The sequence below is a fragment of the Euphorbia lathyris genome, chromosome 2 (assembly GCF_963576675.1).
Source record: "Euphorbia lathyris chromosome 2, ddEupLath1.1, whole genome shotgun sequence".
NCBI classification, from domain to species: Eukaryota; Viridiplantae; Streptophyta; class Magnoliopsida; order Malpighiales; family Euphorbiaceae; genus Euphorbia; species Euphorbia lathyris.
Window position 1 is genome coordinate 10,710,249 of NC_088911.1, and position 23,980 is coordinate 10,734,228.

General features: G+C 33.8%; 1 protein-coding gene across 1 annotated transcript; it reads left to right on the forward strand.

The window, feature by feature from the left end:
- The first annotated feature begins 19,263 nt into the window (after positions 1–19,263).
- Positions 19,264–20,243, forward strand: LOC136220293 (ethylene-responsive transcription factor ERF039-like). The gene has a single exon (XM_066008100.1). The coding sequence runs from the start codon at positions 19,416–19,418 to the stop codon at positions 20,112–20,114; it is 699 nt and encodes a 232-aa protein (XP_065864172.1). The 5' UTR covers positions 19,264–19,415; the 3' UTR covers positions 20,115–20,243.
- The last annotated feature ends 3,737 nt before the right edge of the window (positions 20,244–23,980 follow it).

A 23,980-nucleotide genomic window follows, 5' to 3' on the forward strand; every position in this document is an offset into this window, starting at 1 on the left:
AATATTGTCCTATTATTTGGGTAAGAATGAGACAAGAAATCACTTCACTAACTTTGTATTTACTTATTTTTTTAGGAGTAGAAGCTACCAACTTAGGTCCCATATTGAAATCATTCAAACAATATGCAAATTTTGAGCAAACTAAAGTGTAATTTTTTAGTTTGAGATGTGTAAGGAAATATTTATAATGGACCACTAAGTTTTTCTAAATATATCTATCATTCTCAAATAGAATTAGCCTAAAAAAACTTGGCAAATTTGTCTCAAATATGCTTTATAGTTATTTACTAATCTTTACTATAGCCCAAATCTAGTTGATATAATATTAAAATAGTGATTTTGAAAGTCGAAAATGTGATCTCGTTAAAAAAAACGTGGTTCCGAACAATTTGAATTTTTGAATTTTTTTCAGTTTGAAATCGTTAAAACAATTGATATAATGAAATAATCTCCACTTGACTTTCATTAATCACAAATATATGTATTATGCATAAGAGTTCGAAACCTTTAGAATCTCAAACCTAGATAAATTATACCAAGTTTGATGTGTGGTATAGCTTAGTTAGACTAGGAATGTACAATTACGAAACGAAACCTTATCAACTAAACTAAATTCTATTACTCCCCTGAAACTGTACAGAACAAGATCGCACTGTAAGCTTGTCTCATAAATACTAAAACCGACCGCATTGTAGTAGTTTGATAAAAAAAAATATATGGTGTTGAAATATAGCGACAACAAGTGCATGTGGCTAGAATTTATCATGACCAAATTAGAAGTCAATCTCCAAATGCTTACTATTTTTATGAAAAAACGGATTAGCTTTAAGATAAACAGCACGGAGATTGTCGCACAATGAAATTGGAGCAGATGTGACTGGATATCCTATCTCACGCAAAAGCAATTGAATCAAACTAATTTCAGATGTGGCAGATGCAATAGAGCGGTACTAGTCTTCCATAGAGGAACTAGAGACTATTCATTGTTTGCGTGAAGAATAAGACAATAAGCATTTACCAAGAAAAAACCATATAACCACTTGTAGATTTTCGATCATCTTGATCACCACCCCAATCCGCATAAGAAGAACGATGCAATTGGCCCAAGTGCCCTCCCCTATTCAAGCTTCTCTCATCTGACGAGGTCCCATTTAAGTAGTGCAAAATGTGCTTAATAGCCAACCAATGAGATTCACGTGGAGCATGCATATACTCCACGACTTTGTTGACAGCAAACGAGATATTCGGTCGAGTAAATGTTAAATATTACAAGCTTCTGATGATGCTTCTATAAATTCTCTGATCCAACATCAATTCACCAGCGTCCGATCTTAATTTCTCCGTAGGATTTGTGGGAATTGACACCATCTTACTATTATGCATGTTGAATTTTTCCAAAATTGATGTACAATATTTCGTTTGACGAGGAAAGAGCCGTTAGTCACTTCAATCAACTTTAATGTCCAATAAATTATGTAAACGACCCGAATTACGATTGAAAAATTGGACTCCAAAAAACATACCAATTATTGAACAACAGTTGTATTATACCCTGTAACAAGAAGATCGTCCCCATAAATAAGTCAAAAGGGCTAATACCGCCCTGCCCTGAGGAAATATAGAGAACTATCAGCTTTGCAACATTTGAAACAAAAACAATTAATAATAGGTTACAATGTATGAAATGTAATATATAGTTGATATATTATGTGTATGAAAAGATTGGTAGAAATTTTTTTATGGGTTTTTTTATGAGGGGATGGTTACCAACTGAGCTATGCTCCTTTGGTATTGGTAGAATCTTTTAACTAGTCGAAGATAGAGTTACAATGGAAACTTCCTATGAAAAGATAATTAGATAAAATAACCTATATATATCGATCTATATAGATAGATAAAATAGGTTTCTAAATTATTAATGTGAATTCTAATTAAGATTTAATTGTTAGATTTGATAAAATTGAAATTAGTTAGATTAATTTTGATTTTATAATTAATTAAAATTTCTGGAATTAATTTAGGAATTAAATGTGCCGGTAGCAAATTCGATTCGCCATTGATGCATTTGCTAATCCCGATGTAGTTTCTAAAATTCAAGAATTCTTATCTCACATTAATTATCTTTTGAAATTAAAAGAAAAATATGAATTGCGAATTCGCTCTAATTCTAAAGCTAAAATATGAATCGACCAAACGATAGTAAATTCTGAATCGGTGTACAAGTTAGTTGGAAGAGTTCAAAGTTAAAGTTGTTGTTAATTCAATAAAAGTTGTATGGGTAAATAGTTCATAACTGAACTAGTAGAGGTGTCGGTCATTGTAAGATCCAATAAATGGTTATGGTGATAACAATGAAGCCATATACAAGAACCGCAATCTCATCGTTTATCCAAGAATATATTTAAAATACTACCAATTAATTAAAGAATTAATTGCTCAAGAGAGATATCAAAATTGAATGGTTTGAAACTGTTCAACCGAATGATTTTCAATAAAGCCTCAATTCATAATTTTTGTTTTGCATGGGGACTCAATTGATGATTTTTGCTTAATTCAGGACCTGATTGATGATTTTGATAGTTTAGATCCTAATTGGCTTTAAAGCCTTAGTTTGGGGAGCCAAACGGGTATTATGTTTTTTCCCTTTTTGACAAATAAGAGGGAGTGGGATGTAATAAGCCATTATAAAATTAAATGCTGTGAGCAACTGACAATATGAGAATATACAGGTTGTAAAATTGAAACACTGATAAAAAGAATGAACTAAAAACGTAATTTTGTAAAGCGACAATTGGTTTAGTAAATCTGGCATTGGACCCCACTTCCACGTGAGCCACGTGTTCGATTGTGATGCGTGTTTATTCTTCTGATTTGTGATTTGATCCCGTCTTATTCCTGTTTAATTTCGGTCAATTACTTTTCAACCCCCTAAATTATGGTATGATTGCTCTATTTTATTAAATATTCTTTAAATTTTACATTATTATAACATTCATGTTTTAAGTCGACAAAAATCTATTCAAAATGAAATTTAACAATTTAAACTGTATTTTACCAAAAAAAAAAAAAAAAAAAAAAAATTAAACTGTATTATCAACTCTAATTTAAGGTGTGTTTGGTTGTTCATTTTTATGTTTCTATTTATCTTTTTATTTTAAAATATAAAATTTTAAGTATTTGGTCAGTGATTTTCTGTTTATTTTTTATACCTGAAAAGTATTATTTTACAAGAGTAAGGAATTCATGCTTTTTAGAAAAACAGATTTTTCCAAAAGCAAACAGTAGGTAAAACAAACGGGTTCATAATCTATCACCAAAAATTATAATTTTGTATATATTTTGAGATAAAAAAATCAAATTTAATCCTAAAATTTTAAGAGAGGTGCAGATTTAGCCTTAAGGTATGAAATAGTGCAAATTTAACCCCTAACATTTCCAATCAATGTCAATTTTAACCATACGTTATCGATTTTTTTAAAAAAATTGGTGACTCGTATTTAACTATCAGTTCATACCTCTCACATATAAATTATGTTAAGATATTTAGTGTATTTCTAACAAATTTGTAAAGATTCTGTTAAAATACTAAAAATTAAATCTGCTACATATAAGTTAATCACAATTTATCTGCCAAACAGTCTAAAATATAGTTATAAAAAACCAACTAAAATTATACGAAACCGTTCTAATTTATCGGCAAACTTATTTGGAATGTTTTATGTAATTGTTAAATAACAGTCAAATCAGTCTTTTCAAATTTTCGATGGCAAATAGCTAAAATTGATTTTGGTTGGAAATATTAGGGTTAAATTTGCACAATTTCATATGCTAGAGCTGAATATCTGCTTCACTTGAAACACTAGGGTTAAATTTGGTCCTTATCTTTGTAATTTTCTTAATGAACCAAGTTCAAACAGGATATTGAGTTTCAACCGAGCTCGGATTCGAGCTCACCTATCTTCTATCGAGCCAATCAAAGCTTGGCTCAACTCGATTATAGCTTTATCTTCTACGCCAGCATCACCCTCTCGGGATCAACACGTTACACGTTGTTAATAAAGTCATAATTCATAGATGTAACCATTTAATTATTTTATATTTAATTGAGGAAATTGCGTTGATTTTTTATGATTATACATTTTTAGAAAAATTTGACAAATATATTGGCATTTTGCAAGGATGAATATTTGTCTTTTCCTATACAATTGAACCCACTTCCCTCCCTCATGCCTAATTTCAAAATATCTACTTAACTTATTAATTAATGTTCTCCATTATTGCTTAGTCTTCTTCTAATCAGACAACCATGCCTTGGTGTAATGTTTTTCATCGTAAATTTAATAATTAATGAGATATTAAGTAGACTATTAGTAAAATATAATTAATTAATTTAAGATCTATTTAGTTCAGTGTTAATTAACTAATAGTTGTTGTTGCTGTTAGCTGATTAATTATTAGTATTTGATAAAATTGTAATCAACTGTTATTGTTAGTATGTAAAATGTCTAATACAGGCATGTTTTAAATTAACTAACAAATAAATTGTAATAATAAAAAATATAATACATAAATTAATAAAAAAATGATCTGAATAACCAAATAGAAATTAAAAATAACAATTTATAGAATGGAGTAAAATGTTATTCTTTCAGTAATAATATTATAGAGATATGAATAACGTTAAAAAAGAAATGTGTTTTGTGAAAATAGGAAGGATAATTTTGTCGCCATCAAATAAATATAAACAACTGTCCCAAAAAAGTTCCGTAAATGAGCTTTTCATGAAAATCTCCAAAACGTTATTGCTTCTATAAAAAAAAAGCTAAAAGATTCTTCGTATAAACCTAACCAAATATCATATTTCGAATGGTTTGGAGTGAAATATTAAACGTTCCTCTGAAAAATTGAAAGTTTATGTTTTATTTCATAGGTTTTGTGTACTTTTTTACTTCTAATGGTAGAATACGAATATTTGGTTGAGATTGAAAACAAATATATTTTTATAGAAAAAAAATATGATGCAGGGCATCTCCTTCTCGGATCAGGTCCGTACGAAGGAAGTCGGAGGAAGAACCAAGCACGAGCAACAAGCGAGTAAGGAGGCCAAAACAGTACCACACGACACACCAGCAGCTCAGACACGCTCCGCGTGGATTAAAGTACGCTTCGCGTGAAGGAAGGTGACCCGGAGAAGAATTCATCAGCCAAACTACGCTCCGCGTAGATTTGGACACGCTCCGCGTAGAATGAGTACTGATCCGGAGAAGAGCTCAGCAGCCAACATACGCCCCATGTAGATTTGGGCACGCTCCGCGTAGAATGGGCACTGATCCGGAGAAAAGCTCAACAGCCAACCTACGCCCCACGTAGAATTAGGCACGCTCCGCGTACCTTCACGTTAAGGAACTTGCTCCTTACTCCAGCTTCCTCCTTATTTACAATCCTGCCACTCCTTATTTACACCTTTGCCACTCCCTTATTACAACCCTACCACTCCTTTATTTATACCCATGCCACCATCTTATTATTACCCCATTTTACCCCCTAACCTTACTCTTTACTTAATTATGTATGTTAGCCTTTTATGTAATTTGGTTTTAGGGTTTTAGATGATATAAATTCATCTCTTTGTCATTGTAATAGTCAACTTTTTATCAATCAAATTATCAACTTCTTTGTGAAGCTTTGTTAAGGTTTTCACCTTCAACAATGGGGATTTTATTATTTCTATAGATTTAGTCCATGAAACCCGGGATTCACTCCTTCTAGTTTAGCTAGAGAAGAACATCTTTGTTAGTTTACGATTAAAACTAACACGTCCCGAAACCGATCTGTATCAGTTGGTATCAGAGCCGATCGTTTTCCTTGAATGGAGACTTCTTTCGACTATGGTTCAACCAAGTTCATCTCAAAGATATGAAGAAACCTTCAACAGGGGGTTGGAAAATCTCAAAGCCATGGTGAGAAGGCATCAATTGAGTTATATGGAGGATTTTCGGGTGATAAACGAACTAACGAGGAAGCTTGCGGCATCCGTAAAGAGTCTCAAGCTAGAATGCCGAAATAGCTCCCAACCAACCATGGAAGTCCCTCCTAAAGATCCATCACCAATCTTTTCTCCTTTACACATTGAAGAGGTAAATCCAAAGCTTTCAATTCATGATGTGGAAGTTGTGGGTATGCCCATTATTAGTGAGGATTTGGTTGTTTGTGGTGTTGAAGTAGATTTAAGTTCTCATTGTGGATTTATTGTTAATGAAATTGTTGATGAGGATTTAGATGCATGTGTGATTGAGGAGGAATGGGGATTGAGATGTGACAACTTTGAGGAAACCCATGTTGAGAAGGGTACTCTCCAAGTGTTTGATGAAATGCCTCTTAAGCATAGACACATATGTATGCTTAAAGACATTGAGGATATTTGCCTTGAAAAGGGGGAGAAGGAGTTTGGGCTTATTAATCTCTTTGAGGAGAATGATGAAGTTAGCTTATATATGGAGTTTGATGGCTATGGAGATGGGAGAGATGTTGGTGGTTCAACTTTAGTTGGGTGTAACATGTCGTTTGGGTCGGGTAGCTATTCAAATGGGTTAGCCGGCTTGAACTATAGGGAGAAGTGGAAGGAAACAAGAGGTCATGGGAAAAGATGGTTCGTGGACGAAGAGGGAAATGAATTTGAGCACGAACATGAAGAAGAGGAGTTAGGAGAGGAGATTGATGAAGAGGAGAACCAATCCAAGAATGAGCTAGTAAGAAATGAGGAATATGATTATTATAAAGGCGAATTCGAGGATGAGGTTGAAGAGAGAGAGCACGCTTCCGAAGATGAAATATGTGAGGATGGTGAACTTTGTCATAGTGCATATGAGTTTGATTATGATAAAGATGGTAGAGTTTACCATGGGGAGGATGAACGTCGAAGCATTGAGTGGAACCAATATGGGGCCGTTTATGAGGAAGACGAAGATGGGGTCTACTATGATGAGAGTGGGCGTCGGTGTGTTGAGTGGGATCGACACGGAGCTCCTTATGAAGATAATGAAGGTAGATTCTATTGTGATGATAAATTGGAGGATGTTGAACGGAACTACCATGAAGATATCTATGAGTATGATGGAGGTAGGTTCCATCATGATAATGAGTTGGGAAATGTAGAGTGGAACCGAAGCGAAGAAGCTTATGATGATGAAGGTCGGTTCCGAGATGACTATAAGACGGGAAATGTAGAGTGTGACCGAAATGAAGATGCTTATGATGATGAAGAAAATCGGTTCCAAGATGAGGATGAGTCGGGAAGTGTTGAGTGGGGCCAAGATGAAGACACCTATGAAGTTGATGATGATGGCAATGAGCACAATGTGTATTTGGTGACGAGGGTGCCAATGCCTAGTGAAGAGGAGCCTAGCCAACATCATCGATTATTTAGAACTCGATGCTTAGTTCTTGGGAAGAAGTGTGAGATGGTGATCGACGGAGGAAGCCAAGTGAATATCATTAGTCGATCCACCATGAGTAAGTTTAGGTTGGTTCCCGAGCCACATCCTAGACCTTACCGCCTTGGTTGGGTCAACAAAGTGGAAAAATTTCAAGTTACTCATTGGTGTAAAGTTCCTTTCACTATTGGAGCTTATGGGGATGAAGTTATGTGTGATGTTGTGGAGATGGGTGCTTATGATGTGCTACTTGGTAGGCCATGGAAATTTGATTGTGATGCCTCACATGCGGGAAGAAGCAACACCTACACCATACGCAAAGGTGGAATCCGATATGTCCTTACACCTTTGAAGAGTTCTCATAGTAAGAAAACGGAGACCACTTTGGAAGATTGTCCAACTTGGGAGTTGAGTGAGAATGGGTGCATTAGTGGAACGGGTGAGACGTTGAATCATCTTGACTTGGGTTCCATGGATGAGTTAGCTAGCCACTCTCCTAGTGAAGTCAAATCCAAAGAGGAGAATGAGGTTGAGAAGAGGGGTAGAAAAGTTAGAAGTGAGGAAGTAGAGCCGATGTTCAAGGGTGACAAGCACATGTCTTTCAATGAGCCACCTAAAGGGCTTCCTAAAGGGCTTCCACCTTTGAGGAAGCTACCACCAGACATAGCTTGGGATCCGAGAGATAGTGCACCTAGCTCTACACATGGTGAGTTGAGCTTTAGAGAGGAGGATGAAGGTTGCTCCATGATGCCTAATGATAGCACCGAGACACCTAACACATACCACATGTAAAAGAATCAAGTCCCTTACTTGGTAAAATCTGAATTTATTCTTTTGTGTTTTGTTGAAATATATGTGTTGGAAGCTTGGTTGTGTATGTTGAGGGAGAACCTTCCGTATGATGAGCCCATGAGAGGTGATATTGTTGTGAGAAGTGTGAGCTTTATGTTGAGGGAGAACCTTCCCTATGATGGAACCATGAAGGGTGATCTTGTTGGGGGCTTTGGTGTTTGTTCATTGAGGGGGAATGACTTACCGGGGAACATAGAAAGGATGGAAGGAAGTCAAGGCTTGGTAAACTCGGAACTCATTACCTTGTGCTTTATTGAAATTTATATGTTGGGGTATGTGTTATGCTATTTGAGGGAACCTTAACTCTATGAGGAGTCAAGGAGAAGCGGTCTTGTGGTGAAGAGAGTGGGTCTTATGAAGTCCTTGGTGAATGGGAATAGCCGCCCGAGAGATGTTGAGAAGATAGACGAAATTCAAGACGTGGGGAGTAATGGCCAAGTTAGTAAAGTGGAAAGTCTTGAATTTTCGAGGTTATTAACCCAAGGTGAGGATGGAGCTACTATGTGTGTGCTTGGATTCACTATGATGTGGGTTGATAAGTGTCGTCGGGACATTCCGTTTGATGTGGGCCATGAGCAAGGAGAGATTGAGCATGATAGCCAAGTTAGTGGAATGAGTGATAGCAAAGTCCAGGCATATTCAAGTCAAAATCATATTTGGGTTGTGAAGAGTACTCAAGTGATCGCTCCAATTTGGGTTGATATATGGCGCCGAGACATGTCATTTGAGGTTGGCTATGAGCGAGTGGAGGTTGAGCCTAGCATCCGGGTTGATGGCGTGAGGTATATTGAGGTCCGGGCATATTCGACTCAAGATCATGTTGGGGTTTTGAAGAGTGCTTATGAGATTGATCCTAGTTGGGTTGATACATGCCGTAGGGACATTCCATTCGAGGTAGGCCATAAGCGGAAGAAAATTGTGTTGATTCCTCAAGTTTGTGATGGGAAGACCATCCACGCATTTATTGGGAAGTGGTTTGACAAGCTTCGCCAAGACATACCATTCGAGGTTGGCAGGGCCTTCGATATTGGTGGAGATTGGGATATGAGTACCACGGAAGATGAAGTCCGGGGTGAGGTACTTGTGGAGATATGGGGAAAGGCTCGTGAGGAGAAGGTGAGTCCGGAAATATTTGGAGTGGACTCCTTGAATTCATCTCGAACAACACCTTGGTTCGATTTGAGGGCTTGGGTCCGTTCACAACGAACACGTCTCATCAATATGTGGCTAGCAACTTAGGGTCAATTTCTTTTTAAGAGAGAGTGTATGATGCGGGGCATCTCCTTTTGGGATCGGGTCCGTACGAAGAAAGTCGGAGGAAGAACCAAGCACGAGCAACAAGCGAGTAAAGAGGCCAAAAAAGTACCACACGACACACCAGCAGCTCAGACACGCTCCGCGTGGATTAAAGTACGCTCCGCATGAAGGAAGGTGACCCGGAGAAGAATTCATCAGCCAAACTACGTCCCGCGTAGATTTGGGCACGCTCCGCGTAGAATGAGTACTGATCCGGAGAAGAGCTCAGCAGCCAACATACATCCCGCGTAGATTTGGGCACGCTCCGCGTAGAATGGGTACTGATCCGGAGAAGAGCTCAACAGCCAACCTATGCCCCGCGTAGAATTAGGCACGCTCCGCGTACCTTCACTTTAAGGAACTTGCTCCTTACTCCAGCTTCCTCCTTATTTACAATCCTGCCACTCCTTATTTACACCTTTGCCACTCCCTTATTACAACCCTACCACTCCTTTATTTACACCCATGCCACCATCTTATTATTACCCCATTTTACCCCCTAACCTTACTCTTTACTTAATTATGTATACGCCTTTTATGTAATTTGGTTTTAGGGTTTTAGATGATATAAATTCATCTCTTTGTCATTGTAACAGTCAACTTTTTATCAATCAAATTATCAACTTCTTTGTAAAGCTTTGTTAAGGTTTTCACCTTCAACAATGGGGATTTTTATTATTCTTATGGATTTAGTCCATGAAATCCGAGATTCACTCCTTCTAGTTTAGCTAGAGAAGAACATCTTTGTTAGTTTACGATTAAAACTAACACGTCCCGAAACCGATTTGTATCAAAATATTGATATTTATTTTGAAAAGAAAAATTAGCCTTTTGGAATTATTTATTGGAATTAGATCTACAAACCACAATATCATAAACTCATATTAATCCATCAATATCTAAAATGGAAGAGTGCTTAAATCTATAGCGCAACAAATTGAATAGAATCGGAAACACCTTAAGTTGATTGGTCTTCTAAAATTAGAAGCAACTAGCAAATATACACTTGATTGGGTTTGTAAATTTAGAATGCTAAGGCCCTAGAGACCATAACCTTTTATTTATAGAAAAAACCTAATTGTTGTAATTACTATTCTGCGCATCATAAAATTAGTATATTATAATTGGATATCTATATATAAATAAGCTAATACACATTATATACGTCTTAGATCTATAAACTAAATTAAATTATTTAACAGACTAATATATAATAGTCTATAATTTACTATATATAATATATAGTCTATAATTTACTATATATAATATATGTAAACCCAGACAGTGAATTTTAATCAAACCCTAAATATTTAGGTAGGTTAAAATTCTAATTGTTATGAATAAGTGTAGTGTGGTTTGAAAAGTGTGACATGGTTGAGTCATAATTGAGTGGGAGTTGAATAAGACATGTCAACAAATTAAGCCTAAAAATATTTTGTATCATCATGAGTTGATTGATGATTAATATCTGCTTATTTCCAAGCACATAATTCCAACATTTTCTTTTGAAAAATATCAATTATTGAGTACGGTTTTCATACTCTATTTTTATATTTATAGAAGGTTTTATGATCATATTATTTCTTTTTCCTTTTTTAAACATATTTAGCTTTATAATCTTTTTGAGTGATGATTAATCTTTTCATTTTACATATTAAGCGTTTGATCAATTATAACCGTACATATTAAATTCATACTTGCATTAGTTAATTGTAAACATTTAATTAAGTTTAGAAAATGTTGCTCGTTTTATTTGCGATAGAAATTGTATTTTTTTACTAATCAAAATATGATGTGGGCATCCAATCGGCTAGATGAGAGAAGACGAGTGGTGGAATAAGTTTGAAGGAATTAACGGCAATTAATCCATTTGAGATATATAGGTTCGGGTGTACCTTATTGAATAGCAGAACCGGTAGATCTCTCATAGTAGTAGAAGCAGGAGCGGATCTTAGCATCACGATCTTGTACCACCGGTAACAGGCAACCACACAGCGTTAGCCAGGGAAGAAGAAAAGAGAGAGAGAGAAGAGGCGCAGGAGAGGAGGAGGAAGCAACATTTCCTTATTCTATTATATGGTGATTAGGGTTAACCTTATTTATAGGAAACTAAAACCATAATCCTCCATCTCTTAAGATGGGTTTGGCCCGTTCCATTTTGGACGAATCGGATTAATTAGATCCATACCCAATTAATCCTAACAAAGCCGGGCCAAAAGGGCAACACATCGAAGCAAAGAGAATGTTGTTTATGTGAAAATAGATCTCACACGTCGTACGGATTGTTGAAAGAACATCAAAGAGTTCAGAACCAATCCCACACGCCATGTGGACAACTAAATCACCAACTAAATTTTGACTTAAAAAGCCTACACATCGGGTGGCTATTCCTACACGCCCTGTGGACTTTTACAAGAGCCTTGCAAGTCAGCTTTGACCCACACTGGAGCTTTATCTAATTATAACTCATGGCACTCCTTATTTACAACTCATGTCATCCATTTACCTCTATCCCATTTTACCCCTTTAAATTTTATCTATTTAGTTATAAGCATTTGCCCTTTATTGTAATTTCATCCTTAGGTTTTGAGATGATACGAGTTCATATATTTCTTTGTAATGAAACTATATTTCTCTTTGAGAGCTTATGTTAGGATTCGTTCATCCCTTCTATAATGGAGATTTCACGATTCCTTCGAGTTTAGCTCGTAAATATTAGGATTAACTACTTTTAGTTTAGCTAGAGAAGAACCTCTTTATTGATTTAAGATTTAAATCAACTCGTTCATCACCGATCTGTATCAAAATAATAAGGTTTTAATAGTTTCTATATAGTAAAATTAGACGTATAAAAAACAATTTGGACCAAAACGGACAATATCTACATGGTATTAAATATATAGACACGTTTTAAAGCTGTGGGGCTTATTAGTAAGATGAGAATCCAATACATATAGACGCATTTTAAAGCCGTGAGGCCCAAAATATTGGATTTGAACCAAAACGGATAATATCTACGTGGTATTAAACCAAAATGTTACACATAAAAGTAAATTACCAATTTCAATATGATAATACGATTTATAAAGACAATTTATTTCGTATCATCAGTTTAACACCATTATTATTTTGGCATAAAACATCAGGAGTCCTTGAATATGGTCCAAAAAAACTAATTGGCTCATTTGAATTTGTTTAGATGACAAGATTAACTCGCTAAGTTTACGTGACTAAAAAAATAGATGATTTGGACAAATTAAAATGTATATCACTAAAATGGACTGACCCCATTAATTTATAAAGTGTCTCGTTACTCCTCGAACATGCTTAAAATGACATGATTAACCTGCTAAGTCTATGTGGCAAAAAAATAGATAATTCAGACTAATTAATATGTATATTATTTTAAACAAGTTCATGAGTCCGAGATTACTGAAAACAAGTTCAAACAAATTCAGGTGGCCTAGGTAACTTTAAGCAAATTCAAGAGGCTAACAATACACATTATAAGTTCAGAGAGTCGATCGATTTCTTTAAACACATCCATGGGACTCCTGGTGTATTAAGCCATTATTTTCTTATCAATTATATCATATATAATTAGTCTTACTATACTGTCAGATATTAATATGAACCAAGGCTTTAATATTTGACAAATACAGTATAAGTCCTCTAAATAATTCATATTAATATATGACAAATACAGTATAAGTCATCTGAATTATTCATATTAATATCTGATAAATACATCATAAGTCCTTTGAATTTGGTTTAAAAACTTTACTCTTGAATTTACAGAATACTTTGTTAGCATTCTGAACTTGTTTTAAAGTGATATGATTAAACCCCTAAGTCTGTGTGGCATAAGAAGAGAGAATTCAGAAAATTGAAATATATATCACATAAAACATGATACGAATTAATCACAAACTTGTTGATTTTAATCGTAAATTGATAAAAAAAAGTTTCTTCTCAAGCTATACTTGAAAGGGTTAATCCCAAGAAAGGTAGAACCTTGCTTCAGCGGAGGCTTGAATAATTTGATTTCAAAAAAGTTGTTCATCTCTACAAACAAAGAGGCTTAAATACCTCTCTCAATTAAAATGCAAAAAGACTTAAACACCCTAGCTAGGGTTACAAAACACAAAGAAAATGATAGGGTAAGAAGAGGATAAGTGGCTAGATGGCATTTAGGTTAATAAGCCTAAATAGGAAGACAGTAAATAAGGACAGTGGCAAAACAGTAATTAAAGGGAGTGAACAGTAATTAAAGCTGACAGTCTTGTCTCTTTGTCAGCTTGCTGGAAAAGCCACCCCACACGGTATGTGACCCTGAATCTCCAGCAATCAGGCTTCGACGACACTTCCTCCATGCCCCCATTCACAAGTTCACACAGCGTGTGGACACACGTTGTGTGAATTACACTTTGAGTTACAGGGGCTCAGCAACTACTCTACACTGAGTGTGCCCCTGATGACACGTCATATGGGAGTAATTTTCCACAATCCTCATCTCACACGCTATGTGAGGCCTTTGTTCGTCTTGGGTCGAGTTCTTGAAATGCATATTACATAAAACAAGTTCATGGAGTCAATAGCTCATTGTAAGCAAGTTTACATGAACAATAGATAATTTAAAGCCTAATCCGTATCCTTTTTCTAACGTCCTACATACCGAAAGGCGCATAGGAACTTAGTTTGCAACCGCGGAACAATATCTGATATAAGCAATTTTAAAAGGCTAACGAGATACTTTATACCATTCTTTTTTTTTTTTTTTTTTGAGACAATGTATGAAGACCATATAATTATGTAGAATGTGTAAGTCACATAGCATAATTAGGATGACAATAATTAAAGCAGATATTATAAAAGATGCCAAAACAGTGTCCTCGCAAAGAATTAATTCTATGGGCAGTTCCATGGCCTACCATTCTGAACTAAAGAAAGGCAAACAAAATCATGCCAAAACTGTCAAAAATATAATATGTAAAAATTTAAAAAGATTTTCTTACACAAATTTATTTCTTCTTTGTATGTATTTACTGTCATCTTGGAGTATTTATGATAATATTAATTCACCATAAATAAATTATTTAATAAATATATAATTATTATTAAAAAATTAAAATTAAACATCATTTTGAAAATACTTATATCATTAATGTAAAAAAAAAAAAACAAACGGTAAGGAATAAATTCTCATATAAATATAGACTAAAGTCAATACAAGATCCACAAAAAGAAGGAAAATATTACAAAAAAAAAAAAAGTCAAAAGGTATTAAAAAAGTTATATAGTGGAAGATTTGAACGAACTACTGTCTCGTAGTTTTTACTCCTCGTATTGAGGGGATTTTCCACCTAAAAATTGGTGAGTGTTGTCAGTTGTTGTAATTTTATGTTTATAATTGCATATTGTGGTTTTATTATTTCTCTATTTGTTAGGCCTTTTGATAAGACACTTAATGACTTAAATTAAAATATTAAGCACTTATTTAATTTAAGTGTGTTTGATAATAATTATTTCTCTACCACTTAAATTAATAAATTAAGTTAAAAAGCACTTATTTTAGTAAGTCAAAATATTTAACTTAACATTTTAAGTTAAACATTATCAACTAATATTTTTATAATAATTATATCACTCAATATTTTCAGCACTTATAATATTCAGCACTTAAAATTCAGTACTTAATTTTTCAGCACTTAATTTTCAGTTTTATCAAACAGCACCTTAGTTTCATCAAAGATTCATTTAAGTCGAGAAAAGATTGATAAATAAGGTTAATTCTGTATTGTTAGGTGTTACTGTTGTTGGTCGTTTGTCCCGTCATGTTGGTATTAGATACAAGTTATTATTATTTTGTTTGGACTTATTCGAATGATGAAGGCTAATAGAAGTAGAATGGTTAATTTAAATGGTTTCAATTATCATGTTTGGAAAGACAAAATACTAAGGGTCCGTTTGGTATGCTGTAATGCAATGTAATGTAATAAAGGTCGTAATGTAATCAAAGTTGTAATGGAATGGTAATTCCATTACCATGTTTGGTTGACAATCATGATGTAATGTAATGACCATTACAATATTTATATTTTCCTAATTCAATGTAATCATAAAATTTTATTTACATAATTAAAATCGACGAAAAACATGAAAAGCACGAAAAATGTGAAAAATCGAATCGAAATCAAATACAAAATTAGATTAACCGAAATCAATAAATTAGTATATAGTTTTCGTTTTTTCTTGTTTTTTTTTTACATTTTTCTCGTTTCTTTTAATTTCCATTTTCAACAATTTTCACCGTTTTTTTAATTTCCATTTTGCAACATTTTTCACCGTTTTTCTATTTTCTCTTTTTTCCGGTTTTTCATTTTTCTTTTCATTTTTCGTATTTTTTCGGTTTTTCGCATTTTTTTCATTTTTCTCGTTTTCAATTTTCATGTTTTTCTACTTTTTGAGACGTGAGTAGGGGTGTGCATTGGTTCGGTTTAAACCGCATACCGAACCGAGTGAATTCGGTTTTTTAACAATTCGGTTCGGCATCGGTTTTAATTTTAAATGTATTTCGGTATTCGGTTCGGTTTGATAGAAAATGTAAAAAAAAACCGAACCGCACCGAATTACACATATTTTACATATATATATATATATATATATTATACAAGTTTAGTTTTTTTTTTTTATTGTTGAGATAATAATCCAATATAGATATATTTTGGAAATATTTCAATTTTGTTGTTGTTGAGGTAAATTTAATGAGAAAATATAGTGAATTTTATTTGTTATTTGTTATTTTTAACTTAATTCGGTTTGTTCGGTTTAAACCGAACTGAACCGCATATTTCGGTTCAGTTTTAATTCGATTTTACCTATTATCCGGTTCGGTGTCGGTTTGAATTATTTTGATCATTTCGGTATTCGTTTTTTTATTCGGTTCGGTTCGGTTCGGTTTTGTACCGATGCACACCCCTAGACGTGAGATTTGAGAAATGAGAGGTTAGATTACAATGTAATGAGAATTCAAGTCATTTTTCTATGTAATGGGGATTACAAGATTTCTTCAACAAAATTTAACTCAAGGTTTTCTCATTCCATTACAATGAAATTGTAATATGCAACCAAACATGGTAATGAGCCTTCAATGTAATGGCCATTCCATTACGAAGCTCATTACGTCTTACCAAACGGCACCTAAGAGTATTGAACAACTAAGTCTCCTTACATCATTAATACTCAAACATTAAGTTCTGGGAAGCATTTCATAAATGAAAACCCCGATATATAACTAATCGCGTCTCCATCCATAATTATGCATGCTGATAGGTGATTTCGTGATTCAAGTGTACTCTCATATCATCTTTCCTCTCTTGAACATAAATTGATCAGATCTAAGCAATTGAAATCCTATCACCTACCATTCATAATATTAACATTCTTCATTAAATAGAAACAAAAGTACTTAAAACACTAGTTGAGGCTAGTTAGACATGTTAAGTGGACTACTCATTCATTTTCATGACTGAACAATTGACGTTGAGATAATTCCTCCAAGATTGAAGATTGGAACTTTAACTACTGTAATAAATATGGCGGTCCAAGAGATCAGATCTCTCACCAACCACACAAAAGATTATATTTATACTATACAAAAAGTGACATAGGTCAAAAGGGCATAACTGCCAAACAATTGTTCGCATTGTAATAAGATCAAATCTTAACCCTAGGATGAAAAAGCTAATAATTACATTTATTCAAGTGAATGCTAGCTGTAATCCGAATCTCTTTTCTCCTTCTCTACTGATAGATCCGTATATAAATCTGGAAACCTGCCAAAAGAGATGTGTCTGCCTTGCATAGATTGTTCTACCCTTCTACGTAGGTGTTCGGCAAAGAATTCTTCTAACTTGTCATTTCTAGTTGTTGGACCTTTGGAAGGACACAAACTTTGTCTTTTTAGGAGATTTTCTGTGAGTGTACTTTCTCTCAATCTTGTCCATGTTGCTCGTATCACTGACCTCGTCTCCGGTCAGACAAACTTTCAATGCAAAGTCGAAGCACTCTTTGGCTTCAGGCAACAAGCAGGAAGAAGAAGCAACTGTGATGCCCAAAAAACCCATTGTAGAGCTAGTAAAGACGAGAAAGCTATTTCAAGGAAAATACTAGCAAATTTCAAGCTCCAATAGGTGAAAAAACTTCCTAGAGACAACTAGCAAGCTTTTTATAGAGGAAGATAATCCCAACAGGCGCCTAAAAGTTGACCACAGAAAGGATTCGACTCCTGTCAAAACTCAACAGCCGTCAATCTCACGCCTCAATTAATAACGGACAATTTCATCATTAGAGTTTTTTCTCTCTCATTTCCAAGAAGACCTTTGCATTAGCCAATGGTACATCTATATGCCACTCGAAAGTCTCATACCACCTACATGGTACCTCCGCACACATTTTGTCAAAGTAATCCCAAATGTTAACACACTACCCTACATAACTCTACGGCCAAGAATTGTCAAACGCATCATTCCGCGTGCGATTTTCACATTCTGCCCATCGACCGGTTAATAACGGCATCCACATAGCTCATTTAGACAAATCGACCCACGAAAGAAAGCAAGGACACACAATCTTGCACACTCAAAACCAGTCACACGACACCACAATAGACAACCAAACAGAACCATGCGCCAGAGCATCAAACAACCTCCCGCAAAACACATCAATAAGTAACTCACATCAAATAGTTCGACGAACTAATCAGCATCCTGACCTTTCAGGTTGACCACTTGATGAGGGATATGGGTCGCATAGACCAAGCCCATCTCACACAAACTCAAGCCCATTAAACTCAACCAAACAGAGCCATGGGTCACGGCACAACGCCCACTTCATCACAACTATGTACTATAAAGACACCCCAACACCCAATAGGTAGATCTAGGATATTCTCTCTACTTTAATACTCTCTCTCCTTTCGTTACTAACTTGATCATCAGAAGGTCCCCAACGACCGTTCTCAACACAGGTACAATAAGAACTACGAAAATCACATCTCCATTAAATAATATATGATAATATATATATATATATATATATATATATATATATATATATATATATATATATATATATATATTTAAATTAGATGTATCCTCATTAAAATAATTTTGTTCTAAGCTGAACCGCAGTTAAGAATTTTTACTCTTTCATTAGTATTTAATGAGATCGAACGTGAAATCTCTTCTCACTAACTCAATTTGTGTTGTAAACTGAACTAGAATCCATAAAACGGTGACGATTTTTATTTATTTTGTACAACCCTGATCCAATATCATGTAGATATTGTCCGCTCTGGTCCAATTCCAACACATTGGGCCTCACGACTTTAAAACGCGTCTGCATGTATTGGATTCATACGTTACTAATAAGCCTTAGTCACTCTCTCTCCATTTTAGATGTGAGATTCAGTTTTTTTCTGCCTCCATCGCTATCTCTTAGGGCCACTTCTTACTCAGGCCTTCTACCCTGACGTCCGGACCGTTACATATTTATTTATATAAAAGCCACAAAATGTGGGTTATTTTATGTTTCACATGGAAAACAATACATCTCAACTGTATACCCTTTTTATGAAATGGACCCTCGAAACTTCTTTACATTTCTTTAAATTAATTTTATTAATTTTCTCGTCATTTTATTTTATTTTTATTTCCCTTTTTCTTTAATAAAAAAACAAAAGAATAAAAAAAAGCTACTCTAGCTCCCCTATTTTAAGCACCATTCACTCAAACTCTCCATTTTTCTTTAGCTTCTGAGCCAAGCCTTCCTCTCATGGCTAAACATATCAACCCCGAAACCGATTCCTCCTCCGCCGCCACCACTTCCTCCGCCACCTCCTCCGCCTCTTCCTCCGCCGCAACCACACTTTCCTCCTCAAAACCACCGCCGAAATCCTCCAGAAAATCACCGGAATTAACAGAATTAGAAAATGGCAATGAAGATAATAATAAAAAACGGCAAAAGAAAATCTCCGACGAAACCAAACATCCGACGTACAGAGGTGTTAGAATGAGAACTTGGGGGAAATGGGTATCAGAAATCAGAGAACCGAGGAAGAAATCGAGAATATGGCTTGGAACTTATCCGACGGCTGAAATGGCAGCTCGAGCTCACGATGTAGCTGCTTTAGCCATTAAAGGTAACTCTGCTTTCCTTAATTTCCCTCAACTAGCTCATGAACTTCCCCGTCCGGCCACCAATTCTGCTAAAGACATTCAGGCCGCCGCTGCTAAGGCTGCAGCCGCCTCTTTCTCGCCTGAAGAAGCCGAGCTGAGTAGCCAAGGTGATGATCAGAATAGTAGCTCTCCTGATTCCGATGACACATTGTTTGACTTGCCGGATCTGTTATTCATCGACGCCGCTGTTGATCATAACAATGGGTTTCTTCATTATTCTCCTCCGGCGTGGCAGCTCTGTGCGGCGGATTCCGGTTCCCGGCTTGAAGAGCCATTTGTATGGGAGTATTATTAATTAGATTTTTTATTAATTTATTTTATACCACGTAAATAACTTAGAAAAAATTCGTTAAAATTTAATTACCAAACTCTTTGAGTGAGTTTTTTTTAAGCAATATAATTTATCTGTCCGAGATTTATCAGATATTTTTATTGCGGATACTACGTGCCTGTTTATTTTTATTTTTCGGAATTACTTTTTCTAATTCCAAACATGAGATAAAAAAAAAATAGTATTTGATAAAATTTCGAAATAAATGTTTTTTAGTAGAAAAAACAATTAATATTTATTTCATATCCGCAACAGCAAACATGAATAGCTGAACCAAACAGGTCCTAAGTGTTAGTTTCATTCTATTTTTTTAATTTTCTTTAGTTATTTTACTTTAAAAATTAATATAAATAAATAGATATTTTTAAAATAAAAATCTGTTATTAATAACAACAAACAATTTAATTTTTTTAAACAACAACAACTTAATAAAATAAATCCAGAGTAAAATTCCTGTTTACATATAAGTAAACTCAATTTTAAAAGTCTCATAATTAATGAGAAATTCTACTATGAATCGATATATTAGTAGTTGAGTTGACGTGACACAGTCTGAATGTACAGGATTAATACTGGTCCCGGACATTGTAGCATTTTTATAATTAAGTATGAAATTAGGGGCGGAGCCAGCCAAGGCTCGGGGGGCTAGAGCTCCTCCGGCCACCGGCTCCGCCCTTGAGTACTTTTCGTTTTATCTCATGTAGCCTCCCTTAAAATTTGTATATATTGATTATGTGTAGTATTATTTCAATGTTTGAAAGGTGGATGGGATGGTTAAAGATGCATGCTTATATTCAAAAGGTCTTATGTCCAACTCTCCCAAACCTCATTTTAATTTAGAAAGTTTTTATTTATTTTAAGTTTATTTTTTAATAATTATAAACACATGTTACCATTATTTATCAAAAAAATAAAACATGTTACCATTATTAATTAATTTAAATCGACTCTTTATTTTGATAACACTTTTGAATTCATTTTTATCATGTTTTTACCATTAAAAAATTAATTTCTTGTTTTTGAGATTCAAATAACTTAGTTTTTAAATTAAATTTTAATTTATGGAAAATATAAAAAAAATAAAAAATAAAAACGGTAAAAATGTTATAATTTTTTAGAAACTAGCATTGAACTAATAGAAAATTAAATATGTTTACTATTTTCCGTTGGACACTTAATATTTATTCGAACACACCGTCGGATACTTTTAATGTTTTAACGAACACATCAAAACGACGGTGTGATCGCTAAAACATTAAAAGTGTCCAACGTGAAGTAAACATATTTAATTTTCTATTAATTCAATGCTACTTTCTTAAAAAATGATAATATTTTTACAGTTTTAACGCATTGGAGGCTAAAAAAATTTGTCCAACCCTAACGGGCTAGACTTTAATTTACCCTTAACCCCACGGTTAAAATTAGCCCCCAAATCTAAATTCCTGACCACTGTATGGAATATTTACATAATTGTAGTTCCTAATTTATTTGGCTCACCAAAAGAATTAAAGAAATATTATATTTTCTTGCATTATTTACTTGTATATATGCTCCTGTGTAGCTTTTTAAATATATAAAAAAAATGATAGCAATTTGTTTTATTTTATTTTATTTTATATACTAACTTTTTTTATGGAATATTTTATATAATAATTGATAACTTTCCGGTAGGGTTTCTTCTTGGGTTTTGTGCATATTTGACTTGTCGGGGAAACATTCTTGCTACCATAACAATAAAAATAATAATAATAATTATTATTATTATTAAGGGTAAATTACATCCATGATCATTGAACTTTACACATTTTAATACTGTAGCTACTGAATTTCAATTCTTAATAATATGACCACTGAATTTTACACTTTTTAATACCGGTGGCTACCCAAGTTTAACTAACTCCCCAAAATGACCGTTAACGACCTCAAAATGAAAATATTCAAGAATTAAAGTTGTTTAAAATGACATTTTACTATGAAACCACATTTTTTATTTTTCAAAATCACATTTGGACCTCTTTCTAAAAATCAACTCTCTCTTCTAACCAAACAACACCTAAGTGACCTTAAAATGAAAATTTTCAAGAATTAAAGTTCCTTAGAATATTATTATCTCTTCGAATTTTTTATTTTGAAGTCGTCAGCAGTCGTTTTGAGGCATTGAGTGGCCATCAGTGTTAAAAAAATATAAAGTTCAGTGGTCATACTGTTAAAAATTGAAATTCAGTGACTATAATGTTAAAATATGTAAAGTTCAATAATCATGAGTGTAATTTACCCGAAAATTGAATAGCACCTAACAAATAAAAAACGAATCAGATATTTCGGTTCCGGTTTGATTTTCAACTCCAACACATACTAAAGGTTTCGACATATTCTCCGATATACCCACTAGTTCATATATATATATACAGTGAAACCTCTATAAATTAATAATGTTAGGACCATGAAATTTTATTAATTTAGAGAGGTTATTAATTTATCGAGTATAAATTTAGTGATCTGGCCCAAGTCGGGACCAGAAAAAATTATTATTTTAAAGAGGTTATTAATTTATCGAGTATTAATTTATGAAGGTTTGACTGTGTATATATATATATATATGAAATAATACGATTTTTACACCAAATGCAAAATTACTATGTGCTCAAGCTTAAAACTACTACTAATTTGAAGCAAACATAATCAAAATGTGTTTTTATAATCATTTGTTAGCTATACTATTTATTATTAATTACTAGGTGTTAAATTTGGATGTTGATTTAGATTGATGGGATATATTTAATATAATTATTATTTTGTTATATCATATAATATAATAACATAATTGAATTGAATTTTGGTGAAAAGCGAAAAAAAAAAAAAAAAAAAAAAAAAGGAGTTTGAGAGAGATAGATGAATTCCATCATATGGCAATGATGTCCTTTTCTTTTTATGATCTTCCAAATATGTAAAACAATATAAAATTATAAAGAAGGTTAATTAATTAATATGCTATATACAAATATAGCAAGATCTTCATGGAAGGAATATATTTGCCAACATCACTTTCTTTTTCTCCATATTTATTATTATGCATAAATAATTAATGGAGATGCCCAATATACATGATCGTGTTGAGCCTACAAAATAGTATGCAGGTGAGATGGTTTCGGAGTCTGGTAAACCCGCTCCAATGCCTAAGTCTGTTTATAGTTTAGTTTGGAGATAGTAGTTAACGTACCGAATCTTGTGTCTATATTTATTTATTTATTTATGGTGTTCGATTAGGTTAAAGTTGTGAATCCTTAGAAAGTCCTAATCATGGAGGAATTCTTTGTCTCGTAGGATTCTAGAAGATCCCTTAAAGTTCCGAGGTTAGAACCTCGTATGTCGCAATGGGCTGTCGTTCACTGGGCTTGGGCCATGGCGGTTATCTCTAGGCTGTTGAAATAGGTCTGGAACCGCCTCGGGCATTATTTGAGCCTTTATTACGTTTGGGTCTGGGTCTTCATGAGGATGGTGATAATGTCACGTGTGTGACATCACTTAACCTAATATCAATATATATAATATATAGATATATTCAACGTAATATAAACTCACTCAATTTTACAAATTTTTTAATATTATAGCTACTAAATTTTAATTAATGTCTAAAAATAATTGTTAACGATTTCAAAATGAAAAGGTTAAATGTTAAAGAATTAAAGTTGTTTATAGAATCATATTTACCATGGAACCAACCATCTTTTTTATTTTCCGAAATCATCATTTTCAAAGCTTTATCTCTCTAAATTTTATTTTCTCTTTCCTAACCAAACATCTAAATGACTTCAAAATGAAAAGGTTGA